This window comes from Lissotriton helveticus, chromosome 2_1 (assembly GCF_964261635.1).
Source record: "Lissotriton helveticus chromosome 2_1, aLisHel1.1, whole genome shotgun sequence".
NCBI classification, from domain to species: domain Eukaryota; kingdom Metazoa; phylum Chordata; class Amphibia; order Caudata; family Salamandridae; genus Lissotriton; species Lissotriton helveticus.
This window is the reverse complement of record NC_136059.1, coordinates 2006080913-2006102232: the sequence shown is the minus strand read 5'-3', so window position 1 is coordinate 2006102232 and position 21320 is coordinate 2006080913. Positions and strand designations below refer to the sequence as shown.

The 21320-nt window shown below is 41.6% G+C and overlaps 1 protein-coding gene across 4 annotated transcripts in view; it reads left to right on the top strand.

Annotated features, from left to right (window-relative positions):
- The window catches only part of MAP9 (microtubule associated protein 9), a 185079-nt gene that overhangs the window by 138799 nt on the left and 24960 nt on the right, over positions 1-21320 (top strand). For 3 of the 4 annotated variants that reach the window (XM_078676968.1, XM_078676970.1, XM_078676969.1), the window contains 2 exons: positions 9078-9167; positions 16214-16378. In XM_078676968.1, coding sequence (XP_078533094.1) covers positions 9078-9167; positions 16214-16378 — 255 coding nt within the window. The remainder of the gene's footprint in view (positions 1-9077; positions 9168-16213; positions 16379-21320) is intronic. The other variant, XM_078676972.1, reaches the window with a different exon arrangement.

Below are 21320 nucleotides of genomic sequence, written 5' to 3'. Positions count from 1 at the left end.
GCGCTTTTTTCTTTATTCTCTGAAGCGCGCGGTAGTTCAGGGGGCCGGGGAAAATAGCCTGGATGGAAGAAGAAAGAAGCCCAAGAAGTCTGGCTAGTTCGCGGAGAGTTAAAGACTCTCGTTTCAAGACGGACCTGATCTCCTTCCGGATCTTGGCAATCTTCTTGGCAGGAAGAATGAGAAGACATTTCAAGGTGTCTAGAGTGAAACCAAGGGATTCTATAATTCTGCAGGGAGAGAGAATGGACTTCTCTCTGTGGATGATGAATCCTAGACTCTCTATTAAGTTCATTGAAGTTTCTAGATCTCTTATGAGGTCTGAATGGGATTGGGACATGGTAAGAATATCATCCAGGTAAATGAGGAGGCGGATACCTCTCTCTCTTAGAATTGTAACGACACACTTCATGATCTTGGTAAAACACCAAGGGGCAGAAGAGAGGCCGAAGGGAAGAGCTTGAAACTGGTAAAGACGTTCTTTCCAAGCAAATTGAAGGAAGGCTTGATGTTCCTTGTACATAGGGATGGTGAAGTAGGCGTCCTTCAGGTCTAGCTTGACCATCCAATCTCCTTTGAGAAGGAGATCCCTCGGAAGGTGGATACCTTCCATTTTGAAATGTCGATAAACCAGAAATTTGTTGACTTCTCGAATGTTTATTACGGGTCTCCACCCCTTGTCCTTTTTCTGAACAAGAAACAGTGTGCTTATGAATCTTGCATCGGACCAGGGAACCTCCACTATTGCGCCCTTTTTGAGCATAGAAATAATTTCTTCCTCCACGATCTTTTCTTGATCTTCTGAAAGGACAAAGGGTTGGGGTAAGCGTGATTGGAAGGGGATCTGTAAAAAGTCTATCTTGAAGCCCATGACGGTTTCTAGAACCCATGGATCTTGGGTGATTGAATCCCAAACATGATAAAACTGTTTTAGTCTGCCCCCTACTATGGGAGGGGAAGAAGAAGAAGCAGTAGTACTTACTTGTAGAATTGGAGGAGTTGGGAGTACCACAACCTCTCGAACCACGGTTTCTTGGACCTCTTCCTCTTTGGGGGAAGAAGGGTTGTCTAGGGGGGTAGAAGCCCCTTCCAGTTCCTCTGAAGGACGAATAGGGTCGTTGGTTGCCCCGGCCGGTAGAGCGACCCCTTCTACCTGCCTGACCAAAAAGGTTAGTGTGAAATACCCATCTTAGGTTATTTTGAGCCCTATCAAGAGCAGTGAAGGTGGACACATATTTACCAATCTCTTTGATAATATCTTCTCCGAAAAGGAGGCCCTTAGGGTTTTGAGAGGGTTCTCTCTCAGCTATGTCTCCTAATTTGGGGTTAATTTTATTTAAAATGGATCTCCTCCTTTCAACGTTTAAACTGGAGTTAGCGTTGCCAAGTAGAACAACGGCTCTTTGGCTCCACCCTCGAATGAGATCGACGTCCAAAGGGGTAGAAGAGAGGTGGGACTGTTCCGCCATGTCTAAGATTCTAACAAGTGGTCCTAAGACATCCAAAAGTCGGTCTTGGCACCCCTTAAGAGCTCTCTCCAGGCCCTTTCTAGGGTCTCTACCTAATATAAATAGGAATTTGATAAGGTCTGGATCTAAGTTTGGAGTCTGGCAGACCTTCCCGTCAATGCTAGGCCTTGGAGATTCAGATCTCATTATGTTTCTAGTATCTCTATCTAGAAGGTTCCTTAACCAACACGTGACGAACTGGGAAACATGCTCCTGTGGAAACCACTTCGAGCTATTTGGGCGAGAGATATTTAGGGGAGAAAACATCTCTTCCCCTATAGGGTTAAGGATGGTATTTTTAGAGGCGGGTTCAGAATCAGGTTGAGAATTAAATTCATGCTGGACGTCATCTAGGTCAAAGACGAATTCGTCTGAGGGATCCCTGGAGGAGTCGCCATCATAAGAGGAGGAAGAGGAGTCAAAACCAACATTCTTTTTTTGGTTAGCACTACTGCAAAGCGTGTCGCGAGGGACACCGTTCATATTTGTGCCGCCATGGACACCGATCAAGGGAATGTCCCGAGGGACATCACGTTCAAGTGAGGCGCAGTGGCCTCCCAACCACAGTGAGGTGCTAGGACCTCCCGAACTGTAAGAGGCGCTAGGGCCTGTAGTGCTTTCATAGTGTTTTGTCTTTTTGGACCTCTTAGTGTGAATAGGGTCTTGTGAATCAGAGGATCTCTTAGAGGACATGACTTCCTTCAGGGACGACATCATACAGGATTTAATCTCCTGTTGAAGGAAATTCTTGAGTGAATTGCCAATAGGCGCAGGAGAGCTTGCGGTGGCATCATCCGAATCCATGTCGGACATGGTGTATAAAATATGCCAGGGGGTATAAAGCGATTGAAATCAAGGAGATAAAACAAAGTTAAAATTAAAGAGGAAGTATTTAAATCACTCGTCACTGTCCTCTTTTTTTAATTGTTTTTTTATATTAAATATCAAATTTTAGAAAATGATCCAACAGCTCCTCTTTTTTTTTTTTTTAAGGGAAATTTTAATATACTCTCCAAGCCTGTAGCGTAGAGTTAATAAACTCTCCTAATCTGTAGGGTAGAATTGATATATTAATATACACTCCTAGGAATAAACTCTCCTAGCTTGAGCTGTAAGCTAGTGGGGAAGTACGTACACATTTCGGTCCAAAATGTAATCGGAATTGCAAGTTTTGTGCTAAACAGACGAGCAGGTAAGGTATCTCCGGCAACTGAGGCAGAGCAACCGACAAGTTAAAAGCCGAGCGCTCGAGCCCAGCCGCCGGAGAAGAGGAAAGTCGCTAGGGAAAGGAGGTACGCAACGCCGGTGTTGCCAGTGGCCTTTCCTTAAATTAGGAGCGCACCTCCGCGAAGAAACGGAGAAGGCAATTCAAAACGGAGAAGGCAATTCGGACGAAAGGCAGGAATCGTAAAGGGAGCAGCGCGAACGCGCAGACGAAAGAGATGGAGAAAACAAGGCTCCTACGGAGGGTGAGAGGGGGGGACGACCATAAATTGGAGGTCCATAGGGAGGGGGGGCGGTGGAATGGGGAAGCCAGCGCCACCCACGGTCAAGGGACTAAGGTTTAAAACGAAAGGTTAAACAAAGTGTAAGAGGTTGAAGCGGCATAAAGGCACAAGCGTAGCAGTTAAGATCAGTAAAATATCGGCAAGAAAGCACAAGCTAATATAAGCCGCATAATACATTATAAATCAACATAACATAGGTAAATATTGTATAAAAGTACAAGCAAAAGCTTAAAATGAAGGAGAAGCAAGTAGTAGTGACTTATCTGCTGGCGAGCCGCTTTTAAAAGAGGCTGATCATCTCCTGGATACACCCTTTGTTCACTGTTGTTAACTCCAGAACTTTATCCTTTATGATGTGCTGTGAGTTGCTATTAAAGGATAATGCATAATGTAGCCTCCGGTCTTGTAATGAAATCCCCCCTACTCAATAAACATTGGACCAGGGACTAGATAAAAAAGTCCCATTAAATAATATATATCGAAAAATGGATACAAATGAATCCTAATAAATTCATGAGACCAGAAGGGCCTGATAACAGTGGCCATCTTGGAACAGTCAAGGAAATCAAGAAAAGAGAAGACAGACTCCCAGCACCATTTTGCCTTGCTTCCCATATAAATCAAGTTAAAAAAAATGTTCAGTACAAGCAATTTGCATATATTAAACAAAAAAATGGCTTTCAAATGGGGAATGTATTTTTTACACAATAAGGGGTGAAACAGATTACTTGGCATAATCTAATGTGGTTTACTATTCATATCTATCTATCATTTTCAATCAAGATCCCATGTAATTCATCACTCATGTTTTAGCATTTATAATGTAAACACATTACCATAACGAGAGCGTCCCTCCAAATGCAATTGCTTCATTTCTCACACAAAACATTGGTTCACATTTTGTTCCCTTTATATTAATAACTTTGCTGTGGGAGATTGCATCAACTAGTGGTTTGAAGTCTATGATGTTGCTCTGGAGATTCATAGCGTCCCTGACAAGGACTGGGGGAGGCAGTCTCTGGAGGCACATACCAAGTGAAGGGAAGGATGCCCTGCTGCTCTAGAGAAGAAGGGCAGGATGAGCTACCCCCTCTGCCCATTAAGAACACCCTTGTCAGGAAGTATGGTCTTACCCCAGAAAAGTACAGGCAGAAGTTTAGGGATAGCTAGAAGCTGCCTCATCAATCCTGGGTGTATTGTGTAGATTCCTTTTGCAGTGCACTGGATGAAGAAGATTGAAGGAAAAGATTATCTATGGCTGTGCAATTGGATGGCGGGAGAGCTGGTTTAGTTTTTTTTTTTTCAGAGCTGCGCCAACATCTGATTGATAGTAAGCTCATGTCCCCAGGGAGCTTGCTAAGGAGGTGGAGCTCTATCTCAGCACCATTTTCCAGAAGAAGGTACATGAGAGTCATCCCAAGAAGGGTGCTTCAGTTTACCCTGAGTAGATTGAGGGGGAGGTCAAGGAAGACACTGACAAGTCACAGAATAAGGTGAGAGAAAAAAAGTTCCCTTGCCTCTTCTGAGAAACAGGGAGGAGGTTCTGACGGGTGGTAGTACAGGGAGTCTATTGGAAGTATATTACATTCCAGATTTCTACATTGTAGTATAGAAGAATATTCACAATTCGAAGTAACGAGGTTTTAGTCCCAGGATAAATCCACCTTTCTCAGTGTTGCTGTAGTCTGACCACAGACTAATATACTTCCAATAGACGGTATGACTTCTGAATATCACAAACTAGCCTTGCGAAAGCCCTGGATCAATCTGCTACATCGGGCGAAACACGTGTCGGCTGTCCCCTTTTTCTTAACATCCTGCCATAAAACATGATGTAAAAAAGAGTGGAATGACTTTAAAAAGTGATAAATGGAAATAAAATATCTTCATTCACTAAACTCTAACTGGACTACTGTCTTGTGTCACAAAATAAAGGAAAGAACCTAATGAAAAAACAGACCGACTGAAGGGAGGAACATATCCCTATACCCCTACTCTTAAAGTACAATGGTGTCCCTGCATCTGCCCTGAGGGACACTGGGGCCAGCCAGATCAGATCATGGTAGTAGAAAGTTTATTTTCCCCAGAGTAGTAAACAAGCCAGGTGTGTATGGTAACAAAGGATCAGGGGCATCACTTTTTCTGCCTTTTGGCTCTGGTGTCCCTGGTGGGAGGTGACCCAGGGGAGTGTCATAGTTAGTCTCCATATGCCCATAGACTGCTTTCTGGGAAATCCAATTCCTCCATTGTCAGGAGAGTAGGGAGGGGTGACCGCCCAGGGAATCCTGGAAGTTCCGTTTACTGCGGCTACCACTCTGAAACAGATGGTACAGGAGCCCAGATGGAGGGATCGGGCAAGGGAGGACTTATCCTTGTCCCCTGTTCAGCCTCTGAGTACAGACCCTGGACCGAAAAGCTAGTCTCAGGAGACCATCCCTGGACTTGTGGGAAGTAGAGTGGAAGAAGGGCACCTAACACCTGGGTCAGTGGCTCCCCACACTGAGAACACTCAAGAGAACCCTGGATGGTCTGTCTCTTGACAATGACAGCTGTTAGGGGCATATGTTGGTTGCTGTCCTTATGGGCAGATATTACCTTGGGTTGGGGACAGAAGGCTGATCCAAGGGGTGGAACTGGCCACATCACTTTGTTGGCCATGGTGGTACTGTCTGCCTGCTGGGATGCATCTGTGAGCAAGTTAAGGTTAGGTGCTGCACAGATGAGGTCCACAAGTGAGAAGAGTTTCCCATGGGTCAGCTCAGTGGCTCAGGACATTGTAGGCCGAGGATCCTACTGAGATCAGAGCGGCATAGAACTGACAAGTGTCATTGCATAAGAACACCTTCGACCACGCTCTATTGCCTAAGCAGAGAAGTCCATCAAGGATATACTAGTCTGTGGCTGGAGGTGGTCGTGTTGGACTCTACAGTTGGGACACGTCATTGTGGCATCTGTGATACCTTGTCAGAATGTAAATGCATCCCAACTGTCTATGATACTACTATAAGGGAGCTGATTAATTTTTTCACGGAGAGGGGGATAGTCATGAAGAAGGGGTCCACTAAGTAGACCCTTAGGAAGTTCAGTATGATTTTGAGGTAGTACGCTGGTGGAAGCCTCCAACCAAGGACCCAGTGGGTGATGACCTGAGAAGAATGATGATGATGATGATGATGAAGATGAAGATAAGGAGGAGGGAAATTACGTGCTAATGACTCCTCGGAGAGTGGAAGACCCACAGATATGGAGTACCCAGTTGGATCCAGTGCAGGAAGCAGTGTGGAGGGGCTGAGAGCAGCCTCAAGCTGAAACTAGTTAGGCTGGCTTCAGAAGAGAGATATGCTGAGAAGTAAAGGGACTTAGTGAAGGAGACGGCTGAGACTGAAAGAGCCTTTGCTGAAAATAGGATGGTATGGGGTCATGAACTGAGTCTAAAGGAGTTTGACTTGAAGGCCAAACAGTTGTCAGAGTCCAGAAGAAATGATGACAGCAACAACAGTGTTCAATTGAGATCTAAGAGTCCATATACCCAGAGACATGGTGCCCAGCTTTAAGGAAAGGATGATATTGATAATGGTTCATATCCTACGGGGTAACCCCTAGAGTACATATGGTCGCAGAGACATTTTAGAGGGATAGTTTGTGGAGGCCCATGCCAGCTAAGGGAGGCATCCCCTGTTGGCTTAAGAGGTGGCTGACCAGATATCCTAAAGCCCTATGAAAACAACCCTTGTCACTAAGTTTAGTCTCACTACAGAGGGATAACACTTAAGGTTTACGGACAGTCACAAACTCACTGACTAATCTTGGGTCGATTATCTGGACTTCTCCAGTAAGACATTAAATGGATGGGTGTAGGGCAGCCAAGTGAGTAGTTATGAGAGGCTGTTTGATCTAATTTTGAGAGAGCATATGCTCAATAAGAATTTCAAAGATGTGTGCCAACCTGGTTGATTGCAAGCTCACTGACCCAAGTAAGCTTGCAAAGGAGGCAGAGCTCTGGGCTAGTACCTGAATTTCGGAGGAAGAACTCTGGAGTGGTCTGTAGGAGGGTGGTTTGAGTTCCCCCAACAGAGTGAAGGGTAGTTACACAGTGACCCAGGCAAGTCCCAGAATAGTATGGGGGCAGAGGGTTTCCAAGACCCTTATTTGAATAAGAGGGGAGGCTTTGGTGGGCAGTGGCCCAGGGTGCCTCATTTCCAACCTCAGTGCTTTGATTGCTCCCAGTTGGGGAACAAGCAAGGGGACGTGTCCTGTACCAAGAGACCATCCACTGGTGGGAGTTCCACAGTGGCAGGTGAGCTAGAAGGAGCAGCAGCAGGGAACGCCCTGAAAGCTTACTTATCTGGAGGTTCACTCCCAAGCGCAGAGTACCGAGGCCCAGACGGAGGGAAATGTGAGGAAGGACTCCCCCCTGTAATCTCTTCACCCAAAATGTACAGACCATGGGCTGAAAGCCAGTCTCAGGATACCACCCTAACACTTAGGGCTCTTGCCCCCACTCCGAGAAGCCGCAGAGATCAGAGAACTACGCACTTGAATGCAATGATTTATGGTTCATCTTTGCTGGTTAGTCATTGTTTTGAAATAAAATTAGAGAACCCAGGAGGTCCTGGGGCCTGGCTCTTGACTCTCACAGCTGTCAGTGGCCTGTTTGTTTCTCCCCTTATGGACAGAGTTTTTCTTGGATTGGGACAGAAGACTGATTCAAGGGGCGGAATGGGGCACATCAGTTTGTTGAACATGGTGGTATTGTCTGCCTACTAGGATTAATCTGTGTGCATGTAAGTTAGGTGCTTCACAGATGTGGTCCACAAGTGAGGAGGCGAGTTCCCCAGGGTTCTCTCAAGTGGCTCAGGAGAGTGTTGCTAAAGGAATGCAACTGAGTTCAGAGGAGCATAGAACTGACAAGTACCACTGCATAAGAGTGCCTTCACCCACATTCTATTGCCTAAGCAGGAAAATAATCATAAGCCTGAATCCTCATAAGAAAAGTGCCCCTTAGAAACCCATGGATGTTTGGACCCTTGTTTTGCTTGCTTGTAGTGTGGAAGGTCGATGATAGAGTGCTACCTGCTAGTTTAGGACCTGTTATTTATCCATGACAAATTGCGTCCTTCATCTGCTCACAAAAAGACTTTGAAGCACTTTGAGTTTAGGTGTTATGTCTGGACCTATACAGATCTTTTTTTATAGATTGAGATATTGTAATTTAGAGGTTTTTCTGAAATTAAATATATGTCAAATTGTTTCTGGATTGCTGCCACCACACTTGAATAATTCATATTGGCAGAAATTTTAATTTAGGGGAGGTCAAACTGCAAGCACTTGCCTATCCGCTTTCTTCGTGAGACACAAAAACCACATGAGATATTTCTCAGTAGGGAAAATATTATTAACCAAAATTATTTACTTTAGCACAAAGGTAGCTGTATTATGGCTGTATTGTACTAAATAACTGGTAGTGGCACCCCATTTCTGTTGGTTGTTTAAGAACGCATTGGGCCCTTTCTAAACCATTTGCCAGGTTGCACTTCTTTCTTATTCTGCATCTATTGTAACATTGTTGGTAAATAGTGCTAGTCATGGTTCTTGGCAGCGAAGAGCATACTTCCTGCAGGTATGGCTACTTGTCAACATTAACTCGTTTGCTGTTTAAGTGTGGAGCTCAGCATTTTCAAGGCAGCACAAAATAGATGAGGGCTACACACAATTGACCATAGATATTTTGCGTCAGGCACTATACTTCCATTCGCAGTTGCTGAGAGGTTATGGTTTCCACTGTAGTCTCCTTTAGATTGTATTCAATGTGTAGACAGCCATTCATCCATCCATCCATGGAGTGAAGAAGCACTTTAACTATAAAATAGCCAGAGCAGACATATTTGCTTTGCCAGTGCTTGTTGTAATTGCAGTTATAGCACTAACAATGTGGCATTTACGTGGTTGTGATTTATGTCTAGTGTATTCAGAACTAATACCATTTCGAACTATGTCACATTATAGTTATCTCATCATATTTGAAAGAACTTTCCTGTAACAGTTTTCTCCTTCTGTTCTGTAGGACTGGCTGGAAAAAAAGAAAATATTTTTACAGGAGCTACAGAAAATCAAAAAGATGGAAGAGGACAAGGAAAAGGAAAAAAGAAGACTGGTGTGTTCATTTATAGCACTTGGCACTGTTCGTTATTTACACTGTACATTGAACGATTTTAAATAATTAAGATCACTGATTTTTTCAGGTATCTTTAGTAAAAGTAACTTCAATCTCAGGGTCTAAGCGCAACCTTTTTTAAAGGTCAGAATCAACACTATTCTGTTTCTTACAAATAGTCGTTCTAACCGTCTTTGGTAATTTCAATTGACTAGATATACAAACTTAGATTTTATTTCAAAACAATGACTAAACATCAAAGATAAACCAAAACCCGTTGCATTCAAGTGCGCATTTTACAAAAAAATGAATGAATAAAACTTGTAAAACGCAGTGCAGCTGCTCCATAAGGAGCGTCTTGGCGCTAGGTGAAGTAGGACACAACATAGGGAACTAAACTAAAAGAGGGGTCCACCAACCGTTGTATCTCTTTGAAGAGGTGGGTCTTCAGAAGGCTCTTGAGTGCTTTCTCAGAGGTGGCACGTCTAATATACTTTGGTAAGAAATTCCAGTACTTTAGGGCCAAGGAAGAGAAGGATTAGCCACCTGGTCCGGTCTTCTAGAGTTAGGGAACGCAGAGCAAGTTGTGGTTGGCTGAGCATAAAACTCTGGGGGAGAAGGTATCTTTTGATGTTGTTGCAGTTGTATTTAAGGCCTATCAATTATGTAGCCTTGAACATTATTGTCATGGCTTAGAAATGTAATAACAACAAGATAAAATATTTGGTGATTTGTAAAATATGCACTTGAATGCAATAATGTCAAAAATTTGAAAGGTGAATTGTCAATAATAAAAGCACAAAAAAGACGAGGGGCCTGATTCACAGAACTACCATAAGACAAAATCCTAAACTTACTACCATTTACTCATTTTGGTATTCACAGAAGGCACTTACTCATTTTGGTATTCACAGAGGGCACTTACTCATCAATGAGTAAGTGCCTTCTGTGAATACCAAAATGGTAGTAAGTTTAGGATTTTGTCTTGTTAGTTCTGTGAATCTGGCCCGAAATGTACTGACAAAGCAAGAATTACTACTGTGAGAGCCTTTCTAAACATAAGCTGTGCACTGGTGATTACCTCAGGGATTCCTCACATGCATATTTTGTGGTGGGACTCTAGCTGGAGGTCTTTATCCAGTCACACTCACAAAATGGTTAAATGGTCATATATTCAAATATCTGAATTGAATGTGAGAGATGTGCTCTTCCACAGGATATTCGAATGTACCTCTGTAGTATTTGTTGTGAGATGTGCTTAGAAAGTCTGATAGTTTGAAGCGTGTAGAGCTTACTCTCTCTCCAGCTGATTGGCCAAATTTGTGACATAGAATTAGGTGGGTAGCATGGGTGAGATAATAAAGCCGTGAGAGACCTCTGCTTTTGTGAAGTACGGTTTGGACGAGAAAGGTGGGGTCTGGATGACATTAGTTCTGTTGCAAAGGAAGGACGTGATCCAGTCTAGAGCAGTCCCCTCTATGCCGGCTTCGTGGAATCTTTGTATCAGAGTGTCATGGTCAACTGTGTCAAAGGCAGCTGGGAGGTGCAGGAGAAGTAGCGCAGTAACTCGGTTGTAGTCAACTGTGTTCTTCAGGTCCTCCCAGGTGGCAAGAAGGGCATATTCTGTGCCTCTTCCTGGACAGAATCCTGTTTCGAACTCTAAAAGTATGGCATTCTCTTGAATGAATTGTTCCATCTGGGCAAAAGGGCAAAAGCTGCTCTTTCTATCAGTATGCCCAGGAAAGGTACATTTGAACTCAGTCTGTAGTTGTCAGGGTTCAACTGGTCCTAATTTGTTTTCTTCTGTATTGGGTGTATGTATGACATTTTGAGTTCTTCTGGAAATATTCCAGTAGTTAAGGAGTTGTTGATGATTCTCCTTACTGGAGTGGCAGCAGAGGTTGTTAGAAGAATTGTCTTGAAGGTTTGTGTTGGACACAGGTCAGAAGGGCTGCCGACAGGCCTGCTTGCTTTGACCAGGCCCATAAATTCATCGTGTGAAATGTGTTGGAAGAAACGGAGAGGCTGGGTTGGAGTATTCTTGGATTGTTGCTTTGTAAAAGGGTTAGCGCTGATGCTTTGCCTCTATTTTAAGTATGAGTCTAACTTGTCTGCTTTGTCCCCGTAATGATTTAGCAGTTTGTCTGTGAACTCTTGAGTAAAAGGATTCGCTGCTTCTAGGCAATGAGGTTTACGACATTCATTGAAAATCTTTATAGAATTCTTTATTTGCAAATTTAGAATTTTGAAATCTGTCTGAATAGTATTTTTTCTTCACTTTTTTGATAGCCAACTTGTACAATTTGTTAATTTTCTGTAGGCGAAGTATGTCTTGGTTGGCGTTTGTTTTGAGCCAGGCACATTACAGCTTTCTAATTTGTTGTTTTATCTCTTTTATATCTGTATTTCTCCACAGTGCTTGTTTTCTTTTGTACTGTTGTGTGGTTTTTAGTGGTATCAGGATATCAAAAGCTTCCTGTAGCCACTCATATATTTCTTAACAGAATGTATTGTTTCTAGATCTCTACTGGATGTTAGTTGTGTTTCTAAGTGTTTCGAATTGAGTTTGTTCCATGGCCGATAAGGAGGCAACCAAATGGTGGTCTGACCATGTGAAAATTGTCATTGTTTGAAAGGTAACTAGTTCTGTATTAGCAAAAATGACATTTAGGATGTGTCCAGCAATGTGTGTGGGTTTGTAGACAATCTGATGCAGGTTCAGTGCTTCTAGGCCAGTGATGATTGTTTTTGGATGGGGCATATTTGGTTTGTCAAAGCAAATGTTGAGGTCACCCAGAACACATAGGTTGCAGTGTAGTGTTATCGGGTTTGAAGCAGTGTCTAGAAGTGCGCCTGGGAAAGTTGCCTTGTTAGGGGGAGGTCTGCAATGGAGCAGGAAGTTACAGGAGGAAGACGGTGTAGGATTACATCAGGTGAAAAGGGCCTCACAATCTTTTATGGAGACGTTGTCAACTTTAGTGAAATGTAATGTTTGCCTGAACACAGCAGGTAGGCCTTCTACTTTTTGGCCTATACAATTTTGGGTGATCGTTTGATAGCCTAGAGGAACGGCTTGATGCAGGACTGGGGCCATATCATCTTCCAACCATGATTCAGTATTGAATAGTATGTCTGGTTTTGCGTCAGTGCAAAGGTCGTGGATGTGATGTTTGTTCTTAGAGAGTGATCGAGCATTTATTAGTAGACAGTTTAGATAATGTGCTTTGGAGATAGTGTGACTTTGTTTTGTAGAGGAGTGAGCAGTATTTTGTGGGCTTGCAGATGGTGTGTCCTCAGTGTTGTTATTAGCTGTATGTGAATAGCAATCGTGTGGCTGTTCTGTATTATGTTCCTCGTCCAGCAGGCTTAGAAGGCATGTTGATGAGTCTGCGTCTGTAGGTGGTGGAAACGGTGTTTGAGAGTAAGTTAGTGCACTGTGTTATTTTGTAGTGTAACCTTGTTGTGCAGTAGAGATGAAGAACCAAAGTTGTGAGGTGTTGCACGTTGCTTAAGGTCATGAGCAGAGTATTTGGAGTTGTTTGCAGCTAAGAGTAAATGGGAGCTTCTGCAGTGGTTAGATTTGGATCTTAACTTTAATTGAATGTTGCTTTGACTGTAGATTTATAAGGGCATTTTCTCACGACATATGGGCGTTTGTAATCTTAGTAGGCAGATCTAATTTGCCTTCAAATACCCTTTCAGTGAAAATGTATAAAATACATGGAAACCTTATATAAAACACACTAAACGTTAATTATATTTTTACCAATTACCTACACTTAATTTGATAGATCACAAAATATCCTACTTCGAAACCATACCCCTGCAATCTAACAGTACCTGTTCTTCAGCCTTTGTACTCATGCCACCAACTATTTGCATGAACTCACATAGCACCCACTAATAATCACATCGAAATCATATTACTACCACAAAGAAACTGAAGTAAATGAGTGGAATGGTTTCCATCACACCATAGGAATAATTCCAATAAACCCTGACCTCTGAATTAACCACTAACCTTGGGTTCCAGAGTAGAGTGGCAGTCTAAATGTCTTTAAATGCCTTGTCATGGGTAGTGAGTTCTGTATAAATGCAAATGCAATACTCGACTCCCTTGCTCACTGGCCTCACCTGTGATGAAAAAGTTAGCTTTGTCTAGAATATGGTTCCTTAAAATGTGGTTGCATGTGCACCCGACTTGAATATGAATGGGAGAATCATGGGGCCCACCCCCTTCTCTAGCCTTTGTCTTCAAATATTTCTGAGATTGTAGTTTTTGCTCTTCATCATTTCATTCATCAAATGTACATGGATGTGGTTGTCATGAACTTACATTTGGAAGTATACCCGGTCTTGCCCTAACACATATATATCAAAACCATGGTTATACCCTAGTACAGAATGGGACCGTTAAATATTTTTATGGGAACAGAGGTTCTTATCAAGTCAAATACAGAGTACAATGTAGTCTACAATAATTGTGAAATTAAAAAACGAAAATGCTGTCAAAGAATATTTGCCATATATGATTGTTATAATGGATATAATTATTCCATTCTCTTGATTTTCAATTTTGTAATCAAATCACTAAGAAATTGGTAAAAGTGCTTGGTATTCATAAGTGATACACAATGTGATAATCATTCCAGTGCCTAATACAAAGTGATTTCCATTATGGTTATACCTACATCAATAGAATGAATCAATATGTGACTGGTTAGGTATTGTTTATGAGTTTCGATCCGCTAAAAATGCGGCATCATCATCAGGACATGGCAGTAATTAAAAAAAATAGGTAAGGAATCAAAGATTCTTTAAGCTGTCAATACAGAGAGAAAAAAACTGGAATTTGGATAGAATAGAGGGAACATTAATCTATGGTAGCACATATATGTACTTAGTGGTAAAGGTAAGTCATTCCGTGCACTCACTTTCAGAAGCCTCTAAAGGACTAATAAGGAAAATAGGAAAATGTTAAGATTAGATTCCAATTTTAAGTGAAATAGTATATACAGTTCTACTCACCCAAGGACAAATCAATAATGAGATAGAGGGAATGAGGTGAACCAACCGGGATAGGGCAAGGGTTTATATAGATAAATCCATGGAAATTAAATCTGGTGTAGGAGCGGGCCTCAAGGCAGGAAAATAGATGGCCCAGAAACCACTAGAAATCAAGGAATAACTTAAGTAAGAAGAACTGCAACATCTGAGTGGGCTGTGGTGCAATGGGGCCCATCTCCTGTAGAGAAGATCCCTCGATTAATGGAAGTCACGTCCATACAGTAAATACAGAGATGGTCATGACTGCGAAGAGCTGAAATTTGCAGAAAGCATTTCCAAAAGGGAAAGTGATACAAAGCAGCTTTGGAAAACCACTGCCAAGAGTTGCACGGCAGGACTGTTGGAGTCCGTCAGAAATAAGACTGTGTTTGGTTGAAAACTAGAAGGGGAGTGTGTGGAGGCCATCTTGAGGGAAGAATTGTGGATAACCGTATTGGGGAAACCAGTTGTGGAAGACAATAGTATTACTACATGTGGAACTAGAAGATGTGAGGTAAAAATTTACTGAAAGAAAAAATTATTGAATTAAATAATTCTATAGTATGGGCCATGTTTCACAACAACAACATTTAATTGTAATTACACCAAACAATGAAACAAGTGAAATAAGCTTTTAAACATAATTCACAAAACAAATAAGAAATAAATGTGAGAATTGTTCAATCTGCTGCTATAATAGTATTGACTGTCCATGGAAGAAATATTTAAGGAAATGCAAATTCTCTATACTGTTCAAAGCTATGTTTACAGTGTCACAGGGCAAAATCTGTTTGAGTTCCATTGTTCAGTAGTATCCAGATATCATCCCCATGAGGCGGAGTGGAGACTAGTTCAATAACTTGTCTCAGATCTTCCTTGGAGTGGTGCTTTTCCTGAAAATGTGTAAGCAGGGGCACAATGGGAACTTTGCACCTGATCCTGCAAATGCACCTTCACCACTAAGCATGTGTGTACTTCCATAGATTGTTGGCCCTTCAATCTGATTCTAATTTCTTAACTTTCGTCTGTGTATTCACATCTTATGGTATCTATGATTCCTTTCACAGACATATTTTGATTACTCTCCAGTCCTAAGCATGATCTCACATTCTAGGACATCGAAATGTGATCAAGTATACCTTACAAACAACATATTGACTAATTCTGTTGTTTGATGTATGGTCGTACTGGAAACCACTTTGTTATACACTGGATTGACTTTTGACAATGTGTACCATGTTCGAGCACCGCACTCTTTCCCCAATTTTTAAGGGATTTGATTTCAAATGAGAATCATGAGTATGAATTAAATATTTCTTTTATAACATGAATCCTATATGTCAAATATTCTTTAACTGTATATTATTTTTTAATTGCTCAATTGTTATGGGCTGGCTTGTTCGCTGTATTTGAAACTATATCGACCCCTTTTCTCTCAAAAACTTGCTAACATATATATTGGGCTTACTTGTAGGTTTTGAATGGTATGAAATGGTATCACAAAGAGGGAGGATTATCATTTTACTCTGCATGACATTATTTGCATGGATAATTCCATCGGCCCAATCAATTATTTATGTTTCCTGTTGAGGTGAAGAGAACTGATCTTGTCCCAGAAACCTCTGCCCAATATTTTGTTTGTTCAAGGGCATTTTGTGAATGTCGTTGTAATAAGATGCAGAGAGGTTTATTGATCTTTATCAAGAGTGGTGAGGTGTTGCTCTCTTATTTTTATCGTTCCAGTTCCAATCATAGGCCTGAAACTAAATTGCTGGTCATGGAGATTGTGATTGTTAAATAGTTATGTTAACTCAAGCCTCCTATTCTTTTTTTCCATTAATACTATTTACCAAGTGCCTACACCTATATGGATGGGACATCTTGACTAGTTTTGGTTAGTCTACCTTAAAGTTTGTGAACCTTGGATAAAATAAACCAGTGCTATAATCTACTTTGAAGCATCTGTTATCAATTTTAAAATTGGTGTGTATGTTTAACAGGAGGGTGGTGCAAAAAAAGAAGAAGCAAGCGCATCCTTTCAAGCCTGGAAGGCAGTAAAAACCAAGGAACTTAAGAAAAACATAATGAAACTGAAAGAAGAGGAGGAGAAGAAACAAAAAGAATTTGAGCAAATGGCAGAGAAAAAAGAAGAATCAAAAAAGGCAGTGAGAAATATATTTTCTTTACTATTAAGAGCATGCATCTTTATTTTAATTCAAACAGGAATGTTGCATTTTGGAATGCTTACATGTTGGTGTCTAAGTGCTCCATTGGGAAATGGCCAAATTTGCAAATCAGTCCAATCTCAGGCTGTGTGGCTCTGTCATCTCTTTATAGAATATCAAGCTCATTCAAATGTGCTTCTGTCTCTTTGGGCTTGGTAATGTGGCAGGTAATGTGAAGCAAGTCATTAAACACAGCAAATGTAGATGTCCTGCAACTTAGAATGCAAATTCAAACACAAATTTGGTGATGGTTTTCTTGCAACGTTATCTTGTACTAGACAGTATCCTTTCAATATAGGATGAATTAAAATCTACTGTGCTCCCCTTAAGTAGCTGGGCGCCAATTGGAAAAATTCATCTATCTTGTTCAGTCTGTGCTCCATTAATGCACCTTCAAGAACAACGTTATTTAAAACCAACATCACAGTTTAAACGGAAAAGTTCAAATAATGCAAACGTTTGTAGTAATGCAATTTTTGTAATTGTTGGACTACTTATTACTACTTTCGTTTGTGGTGTCTGGATTTCATTATTTCTTCTCGCTATTGTGGACAACTATGGTTCCTAGAATATTCTAACTTTAATTGCTATTTATCTGGTTATTTTTATCTTGTAACATTCTCAAAGAAAATATCCCTTGACAATTTTTACTAATTACTTGTTTAAGCAGGCACCAGAAATCCAAAATTATTTTACACATGATAGCCCTTGGAATCTTGAGGTCTTGACTAAGTGAAGCAGATGTCCAGCATTTGCCTTGGTTTCACATCCTTCGGATTTACCTCAGCTTAACCAGGATGACACAGGTCGAGTCCAAAATGTTACTTATGTGAGCGGGACTATGTACCTGAAATGTGATGCTAATTTCAAGTTCATAAAGAATCTACAAAGAATCTGCTTAAAGACTTGTTTCAGCTGGAATGTGATGCTAATTTCAAGTTCATAAAGAATCTACAAAGAATCTGCCTAAAGACTTGTTTCAGCTGACTGGATTTCAGGTTTTTGAAAACATTCTACCAACTGGAACTACCATCGATATGGCTCTAGACTTTCCTGCACATCGCTGTTATATATTTACAGATAAAATTCAAATGTGATTGTGAATATTTGTCCAGGGCAACTCCAAGGGTTGCATTGTCTATAGAAGTTGGGTAGACTCTGAGGTAGAGGCAATCAATTGGTTGGGATCTTATTTCGGGAGAGCGTTGTCCTGGGGAAATCCAGCCACACCTGAAGACCTAGAAGAAAAAAAAGGAGAGGAAAATAAAAACATAATTTGAGGGGGAGACACAGCAACATGACCAGGTGGCAGACCACAAGTTCCAGACACCATTGCAGCATGAGGTCACAACTGTCACGTCCGCACCTGGGAGCCTCTTGTTTAAATTGGACCCTGGCCTCCTGCAGCGCAGGCTTGGACATCCTCTTTTTATTGGATGCTAGAGGCACACAAAGTCGGAACTAGAAGCGAGACAGGGGTAGCTGGCCGTGGTAATCTGTTTTGACTGGCATCTGGCTGAACGGCATCAGTAAAATATGGAGACAAGAAAGTGTACTGTGGGGGCACAAACTGTTCAACCAAGTTCATCGATACATCCGACCTCAATTGATCGTATGCTTCAGAGGGCCATTGGAGTGGTCGCAACTGAAATAGAACTAGCAGAAAGGAGACTATCTCTGGGGGTTGGGGGGCTGCTGATAGATCTTAACATTCTACACATTCCCATGATTACAGATCCAGAAGCATCACAAGGTCAAACAGCAACAATTCAATCTGCTGACTAGTCAACGGAGCAGATTCTAGTACGGAGCAGATTTTGGTACAGGAGAACAACAAAAGAAGACCTAGATTATAATGTGCAACTCGCATATCTGAAGGGGCAACCTCAAAAATATTGTGTCATCCAGTGAAGATGGCCAAAAGTGTAATGAAAAGCAAAAGTAATGCCACCTGTCCCCACAGCATATAAATCAGCCATACTACAGTGGCGAGGTGGAGGAAACTCAGACAAATGTTAAACAAGGCTGGGTGGACGACTTGGTGGGGGACTTGCTTGGGAAAATCAAAGCAGTTATCAAGGAGGAACTCTCCCCAATATTGATAAGACTATCCGAAGTGGAACCATTAATAATCTAATACATTAAGGGGCCTCCATTGATAAGGAAACCCGGAAACCCCAGCAATAGTGCAGAGACTGGAATAAAATTAAACCATGCAGCAGTCTTGAATCGTCTCCCCTACCTTCCAGGGGATGGAGCTGGCCCCATCAGCCCTATAGAAGTTTCCACATACCACACAGAGGAGAAACTGATTCCGTTTGAAACCAGGCTGATTCGACAAACCAACAGAGACAAGGTCTCAACGGACAATGATTTTGTGAATCTACCTGTGGTTGTGGCGGTGATGGCCGGGGTTCCAAGTCTCAGAATGGACCAAAGGGAAAATTCCCGAACTTAAAAACAAGTGCATTAACTGGTTGAGACTGCACAGGAGCTTCACCATGTCACTTGCTGATAATATCCTTTTCACCCGAAGAGTGGGCTGGATACGAATGGAGGGTAAAATACCTTGAAGGAGATTGCATTATTATCAGTTGCAGAGATCCCGAGGTTGTAAGGACCCTATTACAGAACAGAGAAAACAGGCCTCTAGAGGGCATGGGGTCTTCAAAAATATAACTTCTCCCATTGCAGTACTTTTATAAAGCCTTTATAGGATCCACTATGACTAACACGCCATTGCCAAGTCCCGGGTGGCACTATATATAGTTCCTGTATATAATAGGTTTGGGCCCCTCAACCAAGTTGATTGACTAAAGGCAGTATAGGATTTCCAATATCCACCACTCCAAACCAGAAGTATTCTTCAGACTAGGGGGAGTAAAACTAAGGTTATAATGGGTCCCTGGCAAAGAAGGAATCATTTGGCAAAGCAAATGCTTTAGAACAAGGAAGTTGTGTCAACCACACCCACGAAATACTCTCAGATTCTAACAGTTCCAGGTATAACAGGAATGGATAAAAAAAAGTTAAATCTAGCAGACTACCTGAAAGTACAATAGCAAACATTTGTGAGACTTCCTTAAAAGGGGTTGCCGAGAGAAAACATGCCATGAAGGTAGTCTCATGGAATGTTGCTGGAATCGGCTCAAAAACTGAGAACCCGGACTGGGAATCTTTTGTAGAGCATTATGACATATGCCTGTTCCAAGAAACCTGGCATTCCTGTCCTATTGACTGGCCGGGGTATGTCAACCACAGTATAGCAGCAATCTCAGGGGCGCATGGCGGACCTTCTGGGGGCTTACTGACCAAGGTGGGGTCACACCTTGGATCTACGGTGGTGAGCGCAGAGGAGGTGTCAAATTATATTTTGTGTGTACAATCAAACTCTCCAATGATCTTTCTCTCAGCATATACAACATATATCTGAGACCCTTCGCAAGAAAATAGGAATCCCCTCAGTTAAGTCACCTTGCTCTACATACTGTGAAACTACCACCAGCGAATTTAAAATTGATAGGTGGGATTTTAATTGCCAGTTCGAACCCCTGTGATTTTTCCTGCTGCACCAGCCTCTCAGAAGAAGATAGACTCTGGGCAATTCCCTAATTAAACCTCTGAATTATAAAAAACAAACTGGACAGCCCTTGCAATTCAAATTAATGCGATAAATCTTAATCCGAGCATTCAAGCATGCAACAGCAGGCCTATTTCAGGCAGGATAGGGAACCCAACCTTTAATAGGGTATCCAGTCCGAGTCTAATTGAATTCATCTTGGTAGATGTTAGACTATGGCCCTGTGTACTGGACATAGCAGTGATAAACAGGATAGACAGTGATCACAATATCCTAGACCTTTCACTGAGTATAACTTTGAGAAAAGATGCAGAAGCAGTCTCTCACCCCAGGGATAATAGATGCCAGCCATCATACAAGCAAAGAATTCAATGGCAGTCAGTGAGGCGTTCAAACGAAACCACGAGACACATTTATAGCCTAGTCGAAAGGGGCTTAAAGACATTTGTAACCTAGACTTAGATTTAAATCAAGCAAAATCTCTGAAAGCAATAGGGGAAATCCACTCTAATCTTTTTGAGGACCTCAAAGATGTCTTCTATATAGAAGCGGGGGACCAAAAAGGAAAATTAATGGAAAATATCGACATGGCTCAGTAAGAAATGTAGACTGGCCAAAGAAACCCCGATAAATTCAGTAAAAACCAAGGATAGATGGGAGATACAAAAATGTCGGGCAGATTCGAATAAAATACTAAAAGATTTTTAAAAAAGAATGGGATTGAGAAAAGTGGGATCGTCCTCTGACCGCAACAAGAGAAAAAAAACATACAACATTCTGAAACTTGGGTACTAAGGGAATGCGGGAGGAATGACTAAAGTAGAAACCAATACAACGGCAGAGGTTTGATCACCCACTTTTCAATTATATACTCAACCCCACAATGTGTTGGATGAATTAATTAATTAATGACAAATCTGAGGACTCTACCGGAATTATTTTACCCGTTTTGAACTGTCCCGATAATCTTCCAGTCATCACGTGCAAAGAAGTAGAAAATGCTATCAGTAATGTAGTTCCCCATAAAGCCCAAGGTCCAGAAAAAATCCCAGCAGATTTATTCTTGTCAGAGAAAAAAATATGGTGACCCTACCTTACTTTGATATTTGACGCCATTTTAAAAGGTCTGCAGGTACCACGCTCCTGGGCAGGAGCAGAAATGTTCCCAATTTATAATAAATAAAGTTTTTTAGACCCCACAAATTAAAGGCCAATTAGCCTATTATATACCACTCAAAAAATCTTCAGTAGGGTTATTCTACTTTGGTTTCCAATATTGGCTAGATGACCAAGAAGTCTTAT